Source organism: Nerophis lumbriciformis, linkage group LG07 (assembly GCF_033978685.3).
Source record: "Nerophis lumbriciformis linkage group LG07, RoL_Nlum_v2.1, whole genome shotgun sequence".
In the NCBI taxonomy this organism is placed as follows: Eukaryota; Metazoa; Chordata; class Actinopteri; order Syngnathiformes; family Syngnathidae; genus Nerophis; species Nerophis lumbriciformis.
This window is the reverse complement of record NC_084554.2, coordinates 51,188,575-51,208,708: the sequence shown is the minus strand read 5'-3', so window position 1 is coordinate 51,208,708 and position 20,134 is coordinate 51,188,575. Positions and strand designations below refer to the sequence as shown.

The window sequence follows — 20,134 nt, the reverse complement described above, 5'->3', positions numbered from 1 at the left end:
GATGCGGTTGATATGTCAGGCTGCACCCGTGTGAATAGTTCATGTGTGTGTGTGTGTGCGGACACGGTCATGTGACGCTGACCACTGTCACGCCGCTATAAATGCTCCTCAGTACACTTGAGTCGCTCCTCTCCTTTCCTTTCCTTCACAGCTGCCTTGTGCTCCAGTCCGCTCCCACTTCTTCTCCAGTCATGGCGGGTGAGTTACGGAAAACGCTCTTTCACTTCTCGCTGCCGCGCGCGTCAGACGGGTGGAGGGGCCGAGGTTAGGGCCCGGCTAGCGAAAGTTGCAGCATCAGACCGAGGGCCTCTTAAAGTGTGACCAAGTGTACTTGAGAACATAGCAAATTAGGACTCTTTAAAGGGGAACTGCACTTTTTTGGGGAATTTTGCCTGTCATTCACGATCCTTACCCTTTTTTTTATGCATTCTAAATCGTAAATAAACACTAGCAAGAGTCAGCTCAAAAAAAAGATAATTAAAGTCGCTCTATTCCACTTATTAAGCGCTCAAAATACCTCCAATAAGGTTTTATATACACGCTGTAAGTATATACTGTATGTAATGTAGTAATATTCATAACATCTCAACAACAACAAGACTACTAATCACGGCAGACTTGATGAGAGACAACAAAGACTACTTTGGGACAAAGGACGATCTAGAAACTTCTATTTTTGAACCTGAATATAAGGAGGATGACCTACAAGTTTGCTAAACAGATGCAGCTTTAGTGAAACACTAAACATCATGTAGCAGTATTGCTAAGTGCTAAACAAGATATTCAAACATCATAAAACAACCACTTAGTGTACAATGTCTGCTCTCACTGTGATAAAGACTGATGGGATGTTTATATCTTCCCCTATACACAAACTATTCTTCGTAATCCTCACAAAATATTTTTTTTCGTGTATTTTGATCATTCTAAGCATACGTGTATATTAACGTTCACTATTTCCATCAACAACAACAAGACTACTAATCATGGCAGACTTGATGAGAGACAACAAAGACTACTTTGGGACAAATGACGATCTAAAAACTTCTATTTTTGAACCTGAATATAAGGAGGATGACCGACAAGTTTGCTAAACAGATGCAGTTTTAGTCAAACACTAAGAATCATGTAGCAGTATTGCTAAGTGCTAAACAAGATATACAAACTTCATAAAACAATCACATACCTTACAATGTCTGCTCTCGCTGCCATAAAGAATGATGGGATGTGTATATCTTCCCCTATACACAAACTATTCTTCGTAATCCTCACAAAATATTTTTTTTCGTGTATTTTGATCATTTTAAGCATACGTGTTAATTAACGTTCACTATTTGCATCAACAACAAAAATACTACTAATCATGTCAGACTTGATGAGAGACAACAAAGACTACTTTGGGACAAATGACGATCTAGGAACTTCTATTTTTGAACCTGAATATAAGGAGGATGACCGACAAGTTTGCTAAACAGATGCAGTTTTAGTCAAACACTAAGCATCATGTAGCAGTATTGCTAAGTGCTAAACAAGATATTCAAACATCATAAAACAACCACTTACTGTACAATGTCTGCTCTCACTGTGATAAAGACTGATGGGATGTTTATATCTTCCCCTATACACAAACTATTCATCATAATCCTCACAAAATATATTTTTTTGTGTATTTTGATCATTCTAAGCATACGTGTTTATTAACGTTCACTATTTCCTTCAACAACAACAAGACTACTAATCATGTCAGACTAGATGAGAGACAACAAAGACTACTTTGGGACAAATGACGATCTAGAAACTTCTATTTTTGAACCTGAATATAAGGAGGATGACCGACAAGCTTGCTAAACAGATGCAGTTTTAGTCAAACACTAAGCATCATGTAGCAGTATTGCTAAGTGCTAAACAAGATATTCAAACATCATAAAACAATCACTTACTGTACAATGTCTGCTCTCACTGGGATACAGACTGATGGGATGTTTATATCTTCCCCTTTACATGAGCTATTCATCATAATCCTCACAAAATATTTTTGTTCGTGTTTTGCCGTGTATTTTGATCATTCTAAGCATACGTGTTAATTAACGCTCACTATTTCCTTTAACAACAACAAGACTACTAATCATGGCAGACTTGATGAGAGACAACAAAAACTACTGTGGGACAAATGACGATCCAGAAACTTCTATTTTTGAACCCGAATATAAGGAGGATGACCTACAAGTTTGCTAAACAGATGCAGCTTTAGTCAAAAACTAAGCATCATGTAGCAGTATTGCTAAGTGCTAAACAAGATATGCAAACATCATAAAACAATCACATACCTTACAATGTCTGCTCTCGCTGCCATAAAGAATGATGGGATGTTTATATCTTCCCCTTTACGTGAACTATTCATCATAATCCTCACAAAATATTTTTTTAAGAAGTGTTTTGATCATTCTAAGCATACGTGTTAATTAACGTTCACTATTTCCTTCAACAACAACAAGACTACTAATCATGTCAGACTAGATGAGAGACAACAAAGACTACTTTGGGACGAATGACGATCTAGAAACTTCTATTTTTGAACCTGAATATAAGGAGGATGACCTACAAGTTTGCTAAACAAATGCAGTTTTAGTCAAACACCAAGCATCATGTAGCAGTATTGCTAAGTGCTAAACAAGATATACAAACATCATAAAACAATCACATACCTTACAATGTCTGCTCTCGCTGCCATAAAGAATGATGGGATGTTTATATCTTCCACTTTACGTGAACTATTCATCATAATCCTCACAAAATATTTTTTTAAGAAGTGTTTTGATCATTCTAAGCATACGTGTTAATTAACATTCACTATTTCCTTCAACAACAACAAGACTACTAATCATGGCAGACTTGATGAGAGACAACAAAGACTACTTTGGGACAAATGACAATCTAGAAACTTCTATTTTTGAACCTGAATATAAGGAGGATGACCTACAAGTTTGCTAAACACATGCAGTTTTAGTCAAACACCAAGCATCATGTAGCAGTATTGCTAAGTGCTAAACAAGATATACAAACATCATAAAACAATCACGTACTGTACAATGTCTGCTCTCACTGGGATACAGACTGATGGGATGTTTATATATTCCCCTATACACAAACTATTCTTCATAATCCTCACAAAATATTTTTTTTTTCGTGTATTTTGATCATTATAAGCATACGTGTTAATTAACGTTCACTATTTCCTTCAACAACAACAAGACTATTAATCATGGCAGACTTGATGAGAGACAACAAAGACTACTTTGGGACAAATGACGATCTAGAAACTTCTATTTTTGAACCTGAATATAAGGAGGATGACCTACAAGTTTGCTAAACAGATGCAGCTTTAGTGAAACACTAAACATCATGTAGCAGTATTGCTAAGTGCTAAACAAGATATACAAACATCATAAAACAATCACATACCTTACAATGTCTGCTCTCGCTGCCATAAAGAATGATGGGATGTTTATATCTTCCACTTTACGTGAACTATTCATCATAATCCTCACAAAATATTTTTTTAAGAAGTGTTTTGATCATTCTAAGCATACGTGTTAATTAACATTCACTATTTCCATCAACAACAACAAGACTACTAATCATGTCAGATTTGATGAGAGACAACAAAGACTACTTTGGGACAAATGACGATCTAGAAACTTCTATTTTTGAACCTGAATATAAGGAGGATGACCGACAAGCTTGCTAAACAGATGCAGTTTTAGTCAAACACTAAGCATCATGTAGCAGTATTGCTAAGTGCTAAACAAGATATTCAAACATCATAAAACAATCACTTACTGTACAATGTCTGCTCTCACTGGGATAAAGACTGATGGGATGTTTATATCTTCCCCTTTACATGAACTATTTAATCATAATCCTCACAAAATATATATTTTTTAAAGTGTTTTTTTCATGTCTTTCTCACCATATGGTTGGATGTCAAAGTGTACCAACTTGTGGGTTTATGTCCACAACCTTCTACTTTTCAGGTGAGAGACATGATTTATAATCTATAATTAACTATCACCAACTCAGAGGCCATGTAGCAGCTCAATATGTCAATATAGCTCTCTGTGATCACGCCGCTGCTAAAAGTAGTCCCTCTGCGTTAGCACTTATAATAACAACATCGCTAACACGCGTTAATATTCAGTGTACTTCTTTTAGCTCCATTGTTAGCTGTTTTTTTGCTAGCGTTTATAAGTTAGAAAGCATAACTGTGTTCTTGTCTTACATAATGATTGTGAATGATAGTCAAAATTCCAAAAAAAAGAGAAGTGCAAAACAAAATAAATATTGCTAGCTGATGAGGCTAACTTTGCATAAATGTATATGTTCATGTTTATTTCCCTTTAAACTCGGCTTTATTCATGTTCACAGGCTTATTTTTGGTGAAATATTGTGTATTCACATGTGAATAATGCTGTATAATACTGTATTTATGTTATTCACATGTGAATAATGCTGTATAATAGACTGTATTTATGTTATTCACATGTGAATAATGCTGTATAATAGAATGTATTTATGTTATTCACATGTGAATAATGCTGTATAATAGAATGTATTTATAGTATTCACATGTGAATAATGCTGTAGAATAGACTGTATTTATGTTATTCACATGTGAATAATGCTGTATAATAGACTATATTTATGTTATTCACATGTGAATAATGCTGTATAATAGACTGTATTTGTGTTATTCACATGTGAATAATGCTGTATAATAGACTGTAATTAAGTTATTCACATGCGAATAATGCTGTATAATAGACTGTATTTATGTTATTCACATGTGAATAATGCTGTATAATAGACGGTATTTATGTTAGTCACATGTGAATAATGCTGTATAATAGACTGTATTTATGTTATTCACATGTGAATAATGCTGTATAATAGACTGTATTTATGTTATTCACATGTGAATAATGCTGTATAATAGACTGTATTTATGTTATTCACATGTGAATAATGCTGTATAATAGACTGTATTTATGTTATCCTCATGTGAATAATTCTGTATAATAGACTGTATTTATGTTATTCACATGTGAATATTGCTGTATAATAGACTGTATTTATGTTATTCACATGTGAATAATGCTGTATAATAGACTGTATTTATGTTATTCACATGTGAATAATGCTGTATAATAGACTGTATTTATAGTATTCACAAGTGAATAATGCTGTATAATAGACTGTATTTATAGTATTCACAAGTGAATAATGCTGTATAATAGACTGTATTTATGTTATTCACATGTGAATAATGCTGTATAATAGACTGTATCTATAGTATTCACATGTGAATAATGCTGTATAATAGACTGTATTTATGTTATTCACATGTGAATAATGCTTTATAATACTGTATTTATGTTATTCACATGTGAATAATGCTGTATAATAGACTGTATTTATGCTATTCACATGTGAATAATGCTGTATAATAGACTGTATTTATGTTATTCACATGTGAATAATGCTGTATAATAGACTGTATTTATGTTATTCACATGTGAATAATGCTGTATAATAGACTGTATTTATGTTATCTTCGTGTGAATTATTATGTATAATAGACTGTATTTATGTTATTCACATGTGAATAATGCTGTATAATAGACTGTATTTATGTTATTCACATGTGAATAATGCTGTATAATGTACTGTATTTATGTTATTCACATGTGAATAATGCTGTATAATAGACGGTATTTATGTTAGTCACATGTGAATAATGCTGTATAATAGACTGTATTGATGTTATTCACATGTGAATAATGCTGTATAATAGATTGTATTTATAGTATTCACATGTGAATAATGCTGTATAATAGACTGTATTTATGTTATTCACATGTGAATAATGCTGTATAATAGACTGTATTTATGTTATTCACATGTGAATAATGCTGTATAATAGACTGTATTTATGTTATTCACATGTGAATAATGCTGTATAATAGACTGTATTGATGTTATTCACATGTGAATAATGCTGTATAATAGATTGTATTTATAGTATTCACATGTGAATAATGCTGTATAATAGACTGTATTTATGTTATTCACATGTGAATAATGCTGTATAATAGACTGTATTTATGTTATTCACATGTGAATAATGCTGTATAATAGACTGTATTTATGTTATTCACATGTGAATAATGCTGTATAATAGACTGTATTTAAGTTATTCACATGTGAATAATGCTGTATAATAGACGGTATTTAAGTTATTCACATGTGAATAATGCTGTATAATAGACTGTATTTATGTTATTCACATGTGAATAATGCTGTAGAATAGACTGTATTTATGTTATTCACATGTGAATAATGCTGTATAATAGACTGTATTTAAGTTATTCACATGTGAATAATGCTGTATAATAGACGGTATTTATATTATTCACATGTAAAAAATACCTAAGTGTTTATTGTCTATTGTGAGCGAACTGTGGTGCTGAATTTCCCCCAGAGATCAATAAAGTACTTTCTAAACACATATATATATATATATATATATATATATATATATACACACATATATATATATATATATATATATACACATGTATGTATATATATATATATGTATATATATATATATATATATATATATATATATATATATATGTATATATATATATATATATATATATATATATATATATATATATATACACATGTATATATATATATATATATATATATATGTATATATACACATGTATATATATATATATATATATATATATATATATATATATATATATATATCCATCCATTTTCTACCGCTTATTCCCTTTGGGGTCGCGGGGGGCGCTGGAGCCTATCTCAGCTACAATCGGGCGGAAGGCGGGGTACACCCTGGACAAGTCGCCACCTCATATATATGTATATATACACACACAAAAATGTATGTATTTTTTTTTCTTTTTTTTCTTTTTTTACCCTTTGCGACCCCGAAAGGGATAAGCGGTAGAAAATGGATGGATGAAAAAGTTGTACTGGATTTGAAGGTGAAAACCACAAAAATGGTTGGTGTTGTCAGCGTGTGTAAAAAAACGTCACGTCCAAGATGGAGTCAGCGTGTCTCCGCTCCGCAGACGAGGCTTTCGTGACGTTGGCGACCACGGACAACTACGCCAAGGGGGCCATGGTCTTAGGTCAGAGTCTCCGCGAGCACAAAACCTCCAAGCAGCTGGTGGTCCTGGTCGGGCCGCAGGTGTCGGAGCACAGCCGGTAAGCGAGCGGGTGTTTCTGTGGAGGTTGCGAGGGCGACGCCGTGACGCTGTGACCCACCAGGGCGGTGCTGGGGAGGATCTTTGACGAGGTCAGGCCGGTGGACGTGCTGGACAGCGGCGACGCGGCTCACCTGGCCTTGATGAGCAGGCCGGAGTTGGGCGTGACCTTGACCAAGCTGCACTGCTGGACGCTCACACACTTCTCCAAGTGTGTGTTCATGGACGCAGACACCCTGGTGAGGACCTTCTCACGCCTCCTGGAAACATGCATCAACCTCTTCTTCCTCCAGGTGCTGTGCAACGTGGACGAGCTCTTTGACCGGGAAGAACTGTCTGCTGCTCCCGATCCAGGATGGCCAGACTGCTTCAACTCGGGCGTGTTTGTGTTCCGCCCGTCTGTGGAGACGTACGCCAGGCTGCTGGAGCACTGTAAACTCCACGGCAGCTTTGACGGTCAGTCCACGTCTCTCGCTCGCTTGCATCGTCCGCTCGCTCGCTTGCATCGTCCGCGGTTATCACGGTACAAATAATAAGTGATTTATTTTAGGGCTGTCAAAAATAACCACTTAACTCGTGATTAATCACAAAAATATTCCATTAATCAAGTATAGTTGTCGATTAATCACGCTTTTAATTTAGATTTTTTTTTAAGTAGTTTTTTTACTATCACAGTAAAAAAACAAACAGTTAACTGATGTGATTAATCACAAAAATATTCCATTAAACAGCTATAGTTGCAGATTAATCACACTTTTAATTTAGATTTTTTTTAAGTTTTTTTTTTTACTATCACAGTCAAAAATAAACCAGTTAACTCATGTGATTAATCACAAAAATATTCCACTAATCGGCTACAGTTGCCGAATAATCACGCTTTTAATTTAGATTTTTTAAATTAATTTTTTACTATCACAGTCAAAATAATCAGTTAACTCATGTAATTCATCAAAAAAATATTCCATTAATCAGGTATAGTTGCAGATTAATCACACTTTTAATTTAGATTTTTTAAAGTATTTTTTTTACTATCACAGTCAAAAATAAACCAGTTAACTCATGTGATTAATCACAAAAATATTCCACTAATCAGGTAAAGTTGCAGATTAATCACACTTTTAATTTAGATTTTTTTAAAGTATTTTTTTTTACTATCACAGTCAAAATAACCAGTTAACTCATTAGTTAATTCATCAAAAAAATATTCCATTAATCAGATATAGTTGCAGATTAATCACACTTTTAATTTAGATTTTTTAAAGTATTTTTTTTACTATCACAGTCAAAAATAAACTAGTTAACTCATGTAATTAATCACAAAAATATCCCGTTAATCAGCTACAGTTGCCGATTAATCACGCTTTTAATTTAGATTTTTTTAAAGTAATTTTTTACTATCACAGTTAAAAATAACCAGTTAACTCATGTAATTCATCAAAAAAATATTCCATTAATCCGGTTTAGTTGCAGATTAATCACACTTTTAATTTAGATTTGTTTAAAGTATTTTTTTATTATCACAGTCAAAACTAACCATTTGTGATTAATCACAAAAATATTCCATTAATCAGCTGTAGTTGCAGATTAATCACGCTTTTAATTTAGATTTTTTTAAAGTATTTTTTTTTTTTACTATCACAGTCAAAAATAACCAGTTAATTCATGTGATTAATCACAAAAATATTCCATTAATCAGCTATAGTTGCAGATTAATCACGCTTTTAATTTCGATTTTTTTAAAGTATTTTTTTTACTATCACAGTAAAAAATAAACCAGTTAACTCATGTGATTAATCCCAAAAATATCCCGTTTATCAGCTACAGTTGCCGATTAATCACACTTTTAATTTAGATTTTTTTTAAAGTATTTTTTTACTATCACAGTCAAAAATAACCAGTTAACTCATGTAATTCATCAAAAAAATATTCCATTAATCAGGTATAGTTGCAGATTAATCACGCTTTTAGTTTAGATTTTTTTAAAGTATTTTTTACTATCACAGTCAAAACTAACCGTTTGTGATTAATCACAAAAATATTCCACTAATCAGGTAAAGTTGCAGATTAATCACACTTTTAATTTAGATTTTTTAAAGTATTTTTTTTACTATCACAGTCAAAAATAAACCAGTTAACTCATGTGATTAATCGCAAAATATTCCACTAATCAGCTACAGTTGCCGAATAATCACGCTTTTAATTTAGATTTTTTTTAAAGTAATTTTTTACTATCACAGTTAAAAATAACCAGTTAACTCATGTAATTCATCAAAAAAATATTCCATTAATCAGGTATAGTTTCAGATTAATCACACTTTTAATTTAGATTTTTTTAAAGTATTTTTTTACTATCACAGTCAAAACTAACCGTTTGTGATTAATCACAAAAATATTCCATTAATCAGCTATAGTTGCAGATTAAGCACGCTTTTAATTTAGATTTTTTTTAAAGTATTTTTTTACTATCACAGTCAAAAATAACCAGTTAACTCATGTGATTAATCACAAAAATATTCCACTAATCAGGTAAAGTTGCAGATTAATCACACTTTTAATTTAGATTTTTTAAAGTATTTTTTTTACTATCACAGTCAAAAATAAACCAGTTAACTCATGTGATTAATCACAAAAATATCCCGTTAATCAGCTACAGTTGCCGATTAATCACGCTTTTAATTTAGATTTTTTAAAGTAATTTTTTACTATCACAGTTAAAAATAACCAGTTAACTCATGTAATTCATCAAAAAAATATTCCATTAATCAGGTATAGTTGCAGATTAATCACACTTTTAATTTAGATTTTTTTTAAAGTATTTTTTTACTATCACAGTCAAAACTAACCGTTTGTGATTAATCACAAAAATATTCCATTAATCAGCTATAGTTGCAGATTAATCACGCTTTTAATTTCGATTTTTTAAAGTATTTTTTTTACTATCACAGTCAAAAATAAACCAGTTAACTCATGTGATTTATCACAAAAATATCCCGTTAATCAGCTACCGTTGCCGATTAATCACGCTTTTAATTTAGATTTTTTAAAGTATTTTTTTTACTATCACAGTCAAAAATAAACCAGTTAACTCATGTGATTAATCACAAAAATATTCCACTAATCGGCTACAATTACCGAATAATCACGCTTTTAATTTAGATTTTTTTAAAGTATTTTTTTACTATCACAGTCAAAACTAACCGTTTGTGATTAATCACAAAAATATTCCATTAATCAGCTATAGTTGCAGATTAATCACACTTTTAATTTAGATTTTTTTTAAAGTATTCTTTTATTATCACAGTCAAAACTAACCGTTTGTGATTAATCACAAAAATATTCCATTAATCAGCTATAGTTGCAGATTAATCACACTTTTAATTTCGATTTTTTTCAAGTATTTTTTTTACTATCACAGTCAAAAATAAACCAGTTAACTCATGTGATTAATCACAAAAATATCCCATTAATCAGCTACAGTTGCAGATTAATCACGCTTTTAATTTAGATTTTTTTTTAAAGTATTTGTTTTACTATCACAGTCAAGAATAACCAGTTAACTCATGTGATTAATCACAAAAATATTCAATTAATCAGCTATAGTTGCAGATTAATCACGCTTTTAATTTAGATTTTTTTAAAGTATTTTTTTATTATCACAGTCAAAACTAACCGTTTGTGATTAATCACAAAAATATTCCATTAATCAGCTATAGTTGCAGATTAAGCACGCTTTTAATTTAGATTTTTTTTAAAGTATTTTTTTACTATCACAGTCAAAAATAAACCAGTTAACTCATGTGATTAATCACAAAAATATCCCATTAATCAGCTACAGTTGCCGAATAATGACGCTTTTAATTTAGATTTTTTTAAAGTAATTTTTTACTATCACAGTTAAAAATAACCAGTTAACTCATGTAATTCATCAAAAAAATATTCCATTAATCCGGTATAGTTGCAGATTAATCACACTTTTAATTTAGATTTTTTTAAAGTATTTTTTTACTATCACAGTCAAAACTAACCGTTTGTGATTAATCACAAAAATATTCAATTAATCAGCTATAGTTGCAGATTAATCACGCTTTTAATTTCGATTTTTTTAAAGTATTTTTTTTACTATCACAGTCAAAAATAAACCAGTTAACTCATGTGATTAATCCCAAAAATTTCCGTTAATCAGCTACAGTTGCCGATTAATCACACTTTTAATTTAGATTTTTTAAAAGTATTTCTTTACTATCACAGTCAAAACTAACCGTTTGTGATTAATCACAAAAATATTCCATTAATCAGCTATAGTTGCAGATTAAGCACGCTTTTAATTTAGATTTTTTTTAAAGTGTTTTTTTACTATCACAGTCAAAAATAACCAGTTAACTCATGTGATTAATCACAAAAATATCCCATTAATCAGCTACAGTTGCAGATTAATCACGCTTTTAATTTAGATTTTTTTAAAGTATTTGTTTTACTATCACAGTCAAAATAACCAGTTAACTCATGTAATTCATCAAAAAAATATTCCATTAATCAAGTATAGTTGCAGATTAATCACACTTTTAATTTAGATTTTTTAAAGTATTTTTTTTACTATCACAGTCAAAAATAAACCAGTTAACTCATGTGATTAATCACAAAAATATCCCGTTAATCAGCTACAGTTGCCGATTAATCACGCTTTTAATTCAGATTTTTTAAAGTATTTTTTTTTACTATCACAGTCAAAAATAAACCAGTTAACTCATGTGATTAATCATACAAATATTCCACTAATCGGCTACAGTTGCCGAATAATCACGCTTTTAATTTAGATTTTTTAAAGTATTTTTTTAATATCACAGTCAAAACTAACCGTTTGTGATTAATCACAAAAATATTCCATTAATCAGCTATAGTTGCAGATTAATCACACTTTTAATTTAGATTTTTTTAAAGTATTTTTTTTACTATCACAGTCAAAAATAACCAGTTAACTCATGTGATTAATCACAAAAATATTCCACTAATCGGCTACAGTTGCCGAATAATCACGCTTTTAATTTAGATTTTTTAAAGTATTTTTTTAATATCACAGTCAAAACTAACCGTTTGTGATTAATCACAAAAATATTCCATTAATCAGCTATAGTTGCAGATTAATCACACTTTTAATTTAGATTTTTTTAAAGTATTTTTTTTTACTATCACAGTCAAAATAACCAGTTAACTCACGTAATTCATCAAAAAAAATATTCCATTAATCCGGTATAGTTGTAGATTAATCTCACTTTTAATTTAGATTTGTTTAAAGTATTTTTTTACTATCACAGTCAAAACTAACCGTTTGTGATTAATCACAAAAATATCCCATTAATCAGCTACAGTTGCCGATTAATCACACTTTTAATTTAGATTTTTTTTAAAGTATTTTTTTACTATCACAGTCAAAAATAACCAGTTAACTCATGTAATTCATCAAAAAAATATTCCATTAATCAGGTATAGTTGCAGATTAATCACGCTTTTAGTTTAGATTTTTTTAAAGTATTTTTTTACTATCACAGTCAAAAATAAACCAGTTAACTCATGTGATTAATCACAAAAATATTCCACTAATCAGCTACAGTTGCCGAATAAACACGCTTTTAATTTAGATTTTTTAAAGTAATTTTTTACTATCACAGTTAAAAATAACCAGTTAACTCATGATATTCATCAAAAAAATATTCCATTTATCAGGTATAGTTGCAGATTAATCACACTTTTAATTTAGATTTTTTTAAAGTCTTTTTTTTTTACTATCACAGTCAAAACTAACCATTAAAAGGGCATAAAACAAAAATCTTTTTATTTTTTTATTTTTTTTACAATATTTCTCACCACAGCAGTCAAAATTAAGTTAACTCATGTGATTAATCAAACTAAATGATCCCATCAATCAAGTATCTTTGCTGGTTAATCACGCTTTTAATTTAGATTTTTTAAAGTATTTTTTTACTATCACAGTCAAAAATAACAAGTTAACTCATGTGATTAATCACAAAAATATCCCATTAATCAGCTACAGTTGCTGATTAATCACGCTTTTGATTTAGTTTTTTTTTTTACTATTTTTTTAGTTAACTCATGTTATTAATCACAAAAATGTTATCGCATTAATCAGCTATAGTTGCAGATTAATCACACTTTTAGGTTGTTATTGTTTTTTTTTACAATAATTTTCACTACAGCAGTCAAAAATAACGAGTTAACTCATGTGATTAATCACAAAAACATTCCATTAATCAGGTATAGTTGCAGATTAATCACACTTTTGCTTTTTTACAACATTTTTCACTACGACAGTCAGAAATAATTAGTTATTTTGTGATTAATCAGAAATATCCTATGAATCAGCTATAGTTGCAGAATAATCACACTTCTGTTGTTGTTGTTTTTATACAATATTTTTCACTACAGCAGTCAAAAATAACGAGTAAGTCATGTGATTAATAATAAAAAAAATGATCCCATCAATCAGCTATAGCTGCCGATTAATCACGCTTTTAATTGAGATTTTTTTTAATATATTTTTTTAGTTAACTCATGCGACTAATCACAAAAAATGATCACATTAATCAGGTATAGTTGCAGATTAATCACACTTTTGTTTTTTTACAATAATTTTCACTATAGCAGTCAAAAATAATGAGTTAACTCATGTGATTAATCACACATATATCCCATTAATCAGCTACAGTTGTCGATTAAACACGCTTTTAATTTAGATTTTTTTTAAATAATTTTTTTAGTTAACTCATGTTATTAATCACCAAAAAATTATGACATTAATCAGGTATAGTTGCAAATGAATCAAACTTTTGTTTTTGTTGTTTTACAATAATTTTCACTACAGCAGTCAAAAATAACGAGTTAACTCATGTGATTAATCACACATATATCCCATTAATCAGCTAAAGTTGCAGATTAATCACACTTTTAATGTTGTCAAAATAATTTTCAGTACAGCAGTCAAAAATAACGAGTTAACTCATGTGACTAATCACACAAATATCCCATTAATCAGCTATAGTTGCAGATTAATCACACTTTTAATTTTGATTTTTTTAAATATTTTTTTACTATCACAGTCAAAAATAACTAGTTAACTCATGTGATCAATCACAAAAATACTACATTAATCAGGTATAATTGTCGATTAATCACGCTTTTAATTTCGATTTTTTTTTTTTAAGTAATTTTTGTACTATCACAGTAAAAAAACAAACAGTTAACTCATGTGATTAATCACAAAAATATTCCATTAATTAGCTATAGTTGCAGAATAATCACGCTTTTAATTTAGATTTTTTTAAAGTATTTTTTTTACTATCACAGTGAAAAATAACCAGTTAACTCATGTAATTCATCAAAAAAATATTCAATTAATCAGGTATTGTTACAGATTAATCACGCTTTTCATTTAGATTTTTTTTAAGTATTTTGTTACTATCACAGTCAAAACTAACCAGTTAACTCATGTGATTAATCACAAAAATATTCCATTAATCAGCTACAGTTGCCAATTAATCACGCTTTTGATTTAGATTTTTTAAAGTAATTTTTTACTATCACAGTCATAAATAACCAGTTGACTCATGTGATTCATCACAAAAATATTCCATTAATTAGTTATAGTTGCAGAATAATCACACTTTTAATTTAGATTTTTTTTTTAAGTATTTTTTTTTACTATCACAGTGAAAAATAACCAGTTAACTCATGTAATTCATCAAACAAATATTCCATTAATCAGCTATAGTTGCAGATTAATCACACTTTTAATTTAGATTTTTTAAAGTATTTTTTTTTACTATCACAGTCAAAAATAACCAGTTAACTCATGTGATTAGTCACAAAAATATTCCATTAAACAGCGATAGTTGCAGATTAATCACACTTTTAATTTTGATTTTTTTTTTAAAGTATTTTTTTTACTATGACAGTCAAAAATAAGTTGACTCATGATTAATCACATCAAAATGTTCCACTTTGAAATATTTTGGGGGAAAATATTGCACATTTTGTGTATTTGCCATACAAATAACTACGTTTTCTATGATAAAGGGCATAAAACAAAAATCTTTTTTTTTTTTTTACAATATTTTTCACCGCTGCAGTCAAAATTAAAGAGTTAACTCATGTGATTAATCAAACTAAAAGATCCCATCAATCAAGTATTGTTGCCGGTTAATCACGCTTTTAATTTAGATTTTATTCAAACTATTTTTTACTACGACAGTCAATAAATAAGTTAACTCGTGTGATAATTCACAAAAAATGATCGCATTAATCAGGTATAGTTGCAGATTAATCACGCTTTTAATTTAGTTTTCTTAACCGTTTTTTTAGTCAACTCATGAGATTAATCACAAAAAAATGACCGCATTAATCAGATTAATCACACTTCTGTTTTGTTTTTTTTTACAACATTTTTCACTACGACAGTCAAAAATAATAAGTTAACTTGTGCTTAATCACAAAAATATCCTATTAATCAGCTATAGTTGCAGATTTATCACACTTCTCTTTTTTTTTTTTACAATATTTTTCACTACAGCAGTCAAAAATAACGAGTTAACTCATGTTATTAATCAAACTAAATTATCCCAGCTTTTAATTTATAATTTTTAATATTTTTTTTTAGTTAATTCATGCGATTAATCAAACAAATTATGACATTAATCAGGTATTGTTGCAGATTAATTACACTTTTGTTTTTTTACAATGTTCACTACAGCAGTCAAAAATAAGAAGTTAACTCATGTGATTAATCACAAAAATATTCCATTAATCAGCTACAAATGCCGATTAATCACGCTTTTGATTTAGATTTTTTTTTACGTATTTTTTTTAGTTAACTCATGTTATTAATCACAAAAACATTAGCGCATTAATCATCTATAGTTGCAGATTAATCTCACTTTTAGGTTGTTGTTGTTTTTTTACAATATTTTTCACGACAGCTGTCAAAAATAAATTAACTCATGTGATTAATCACAAAAATATTCCATTAATCAGGTATAGTTGCAGATTAATCATAATTTTGCTTTTTTACAAAAAAAAATTTACTACGACAGTCAAAAATAATTAGTTAACTTGTGATTAATCACAAAAATATCCTATGAATCAGGTATAGTTGCAGATTAATCACACTTCTGTTTTGTTTTTTACAATATTTTTCACTACAGCAGTCAAAAATAACGAGTTAACTCACGTGATTAATCAAACAAAATTATCCCATTATTAGCTATAGCTGCCGATTAATCACGCTTTTAATTTAGATTTTTTAAATAATATTTTTTCGTTAACCCATGCGATTAATCATAAAAAATGTATCACATTAATCAGGTATAGTTGCAGATTAATTACACTTTTGTTTTTGTTTTTTTTTTCAATAATTTTCACTACAGCAGTTAAAAATAACGAGTTCACTCATGTTATTAATCACAAAATTATCTCATTAATCAGCTACACTTGCCGATTAATCACGCTTTAAAATTAGATTTTTTTAAACTATTTTTTAATTAACTCCTGTTATTAATCACAAAAAAGTTATCGCATTAATCAGCTATAGTTAAAAAAATATTAATCACACTTTTAGGTTTTTTTTTTTAAACAATAATTTTCACTACAGCGGTCAAAAATAACGATTTAACTCATGTGATTAATCAAACAAAATTATCCCATCAATCAGCTATAGCAGCCGATTAATCACGCTTTTAATTTAGATGTTTTATTTTATTTTTTTAGTTAACTCATGCGATTAATCACAAAAAAATGATCACATTAATCAGGTATAGTTGCAGATTAATCACACTTTTGTTTTTGTTTTTTTACAATAGTTTTCACTACAGCAGTCAAAAATAACGAGTTAACTCGACCTGGATGAGTGCCAAGGTAGCCACGCCCCCAAAGTCGTCCTGCTGACTGCCTTCTATAAAAAGAACTGTCAACACACTTTACGCACTACACTGCCCCCTGCTGGACATTCACAAAACGACTTTCTTACAAAGGCACTCTTGTCAAAGTATTCATTCCAAGACAACAGGAAGTAGTTTCCTCGAGGCCGGAATCCCACGTTTGTTGCGACACGGCGTTCTGGGTAACATGACGCCGGAGCGGCGTAGTGATCCTTTCCCTCTCCAACACCTTCCTGACCTTTGACCTCCCGTCACAAGCGCAGCTGTGGCCCATGTGTGTGAGCAACGTGCAGCTAAACATAAAATATCAACCTCAATGTATTTATTTTCAATTGCCCCGTAATATAGAGCGCACCGGTATATAAGCCACACCCACAAAATGTTAACACTTTTATTTCCCCATATATTAGTCCCACCCGACTATAAGTCGCAGATATATACGTTGTGAAATGAGTTATTTACACAGAAATATTTATTTAAATACCTTAATTGTTTCCAAATGGAGTCTGTGACAAGGCAGTAAAACGGCTGATCAGATATTAATGTCTATTTATCTGCGATTATCACCATTAATTTTGAGTTAACTCTCAACAAAAATGCGATTATGTTTTTTTCCGGACTATAGAGTGTGCCGGTATATAAGACGCACTCACAAATTTTTCGAAAATTTGCTACCAAATATTAGTCGCACCGGACTATAAGTCGCAGATAAATACGTTGTGAAATGAGTTATATACACAGAAATATTTAATTAATTGTTTCCAAATGGAGTCTGTGACAAGGCAGTAAAACGGCTGATCAGTTATTAATGTATATTTATCTGCGATTATCACCATTCATTTTGAGTTAACTCTCAACAAAAATGCGATTAATCGCGATTACGTTTTTTTCCCGGACTATATAGTGCGCCGGTATATAAGACGCACTCAAAAAAAAATGTTTAATTTGCTACCATATATTAGTCGCACAGGACTATAAGTCGCATATATATACGTTGTGAAATGAGTTATTTACACAGAAATAATTAATTAATTGTTTCCAAATGGAGTCTGTGACAAGGCAGTAAAACGGCTGATCAGTTATTAATGTATATTTATGTGCAATTATCACCATTCATTTTGAGTTCATTCTCAACAAAATGCGATTATTCGCAATTACGTTTTTTTCCCGGACTATATAGTGCGCCGGTATATAAGACGCACTCACAAAATTTTGGAAAATTTGCTACCATATATTAGTCGCACCGGACTATAAGTCGCAGATATATACGTTGTGAAATGAGTTATTTACACAGAAATATTGAATTGTTTCCAAATGGAGTCTGTGACAAGGCAGTAAAACGGCTGATCAGTTATTAATGTATATTTATCTGCGATTATCACGATTAATTTTGAGTTAACTATCAACAAAAATGCGATTAATCGCGATTACGTTTTTTCCGGACTATATAGTGCGCCAGTATATAAGACGCACTCAAAAAAAAATGTTTCATTTGCTACCATATATTAGTCGCACAGGACTATAAGTCGCAGATATATACGTTGTGAAATGAGTTATTTACACAGAAATATTTAATTATTTGTTTCCAAATGGAGTCTGTGACAAGGCAGTAAAACGGCTGATCAGTTATTAATGTATATTTATCTGCGATTATCACGATTAATTTTTAGTTAACTCTCAACAAAAATGCGATTAATCGTGAGTACGTTTTTTCCGGACTATAGAGTGCGCCGGTATATAAGACGCACTCACAAAATTTTGGAAGATTTGCTACCATATATTAGTCGCACCGGACTATAAGTCGCAGATATATACGTTGTGAAATAAGTTATTTACACAGAAATATTTAATTAATTGTTTCCAAATGGAGTCTGTGAAAAGGCAGTAAAACGGCTGATCAGTTATTAATGTATATTTATCTGCGATTATCACCATTCATTTTGAGTTAATTCTCAACAAAATGCGATTAATCGCAATTACGTTTTTTTCCGGACTATAGAGTGCGCCGGTATATAAGACGCACTCACAATTTTTTTTTTTAATTTGCTACCATATATTAGTCGCACAGGACTATAAGTCGCAGATATATACGTTGTGAAATGAGTTATTTACACAAAAAATTTTAATTAATTGTTTCCAAATGGAGTCTGTGAAAAGGCAGTAAAACGGCTGATCAGTTATTAATGTATATTTATCTGCGATTATCACCATTCATTTTGAGTTAATTCTCAACAAAATGCGATTAATCGCAATTACGTTTTTTTCCGGACTATAGAGTGCGCCGGTATATAAGACGCACTCACAAAATTTTGGAAAATTTGCTACCATATATTAGTCGCACAGGACTATAAGTCGTAGATATATACGTTGTGAAATGAGTTATTTACACAGAAATATTGAATTGTTTCCAAATGGAGTCTGTGACAAGGCAGTAAAACGGCTGATCAGTTATTAATGTATATTTATCTGCGATTATTACGATTAATTTTGAGTTAACTCTCAACAAAAATGCGATTAATCGCAATTACGTTTTTTTCCGGACTATAGAGCGTGCCGGTATATAAGACGCACTCACAAAATTTGGGAAAATTTGCTACCATATATTAGTCGCACCGGACTATAAGTCGCAGATATATACGTTGTGAAATGAGTTATTTACACAGAAATATTGAATTGTTTCCAAATGGAGTCTGTGACAAGGCAGTAAAACGGCTGATCAGTTATTAATGTATATTTATCTGCGATTATCACGATTAATTTTGAGTTAACTCTCAACAAAAATGTGATTAATCGCGATTACGTTTTTTCCGGACTATAGAGTGTGCCGGTATATAAGACGCACTCACAATTTTTTTTTTTAATTTGCTACCATATATTAGTCGCACC

At 30.4% G+C, this 20,134-nt stretch overlaps 1 protein-coding gene across 3 annotated transcripts in view; it reads left to right on the top strand.

Annotated features, from left to right (window-relative positions):
* The window catches only part of gyg1b (glycogenin 1b), a 41,211-nt gene continuing 21,077 nt past the window's right edge, over positions 1-20,134 (top strand). Inside the window, exons 1-4 of one of the 3 annotated variants that reach the window (XM_072913424.1) lie at positions 1-198; positions 7,170-7,305; positions 7,369-7,543; positions 7,598-7,760. In XM_072913424.1, coding sequence (XP_072769525.1) covers positions 102-198; positions 7,170-7,305; positions 7,369-7,543; positions 7,598-7,760 — 571 coding nt within the window. In that variant the 5' untranslated portion in view covers positions 1-101. Of the gene's footprint in view, positions 199-7,082; positions 7,306-7,368; positions 7,544-7,597; positions 7,761-20,134 lie in introns of all 3 variants that reach the window. The other 2 variants (XM_072913425.1, XM_061964689.2) reach the window with 2 other exon arrangements.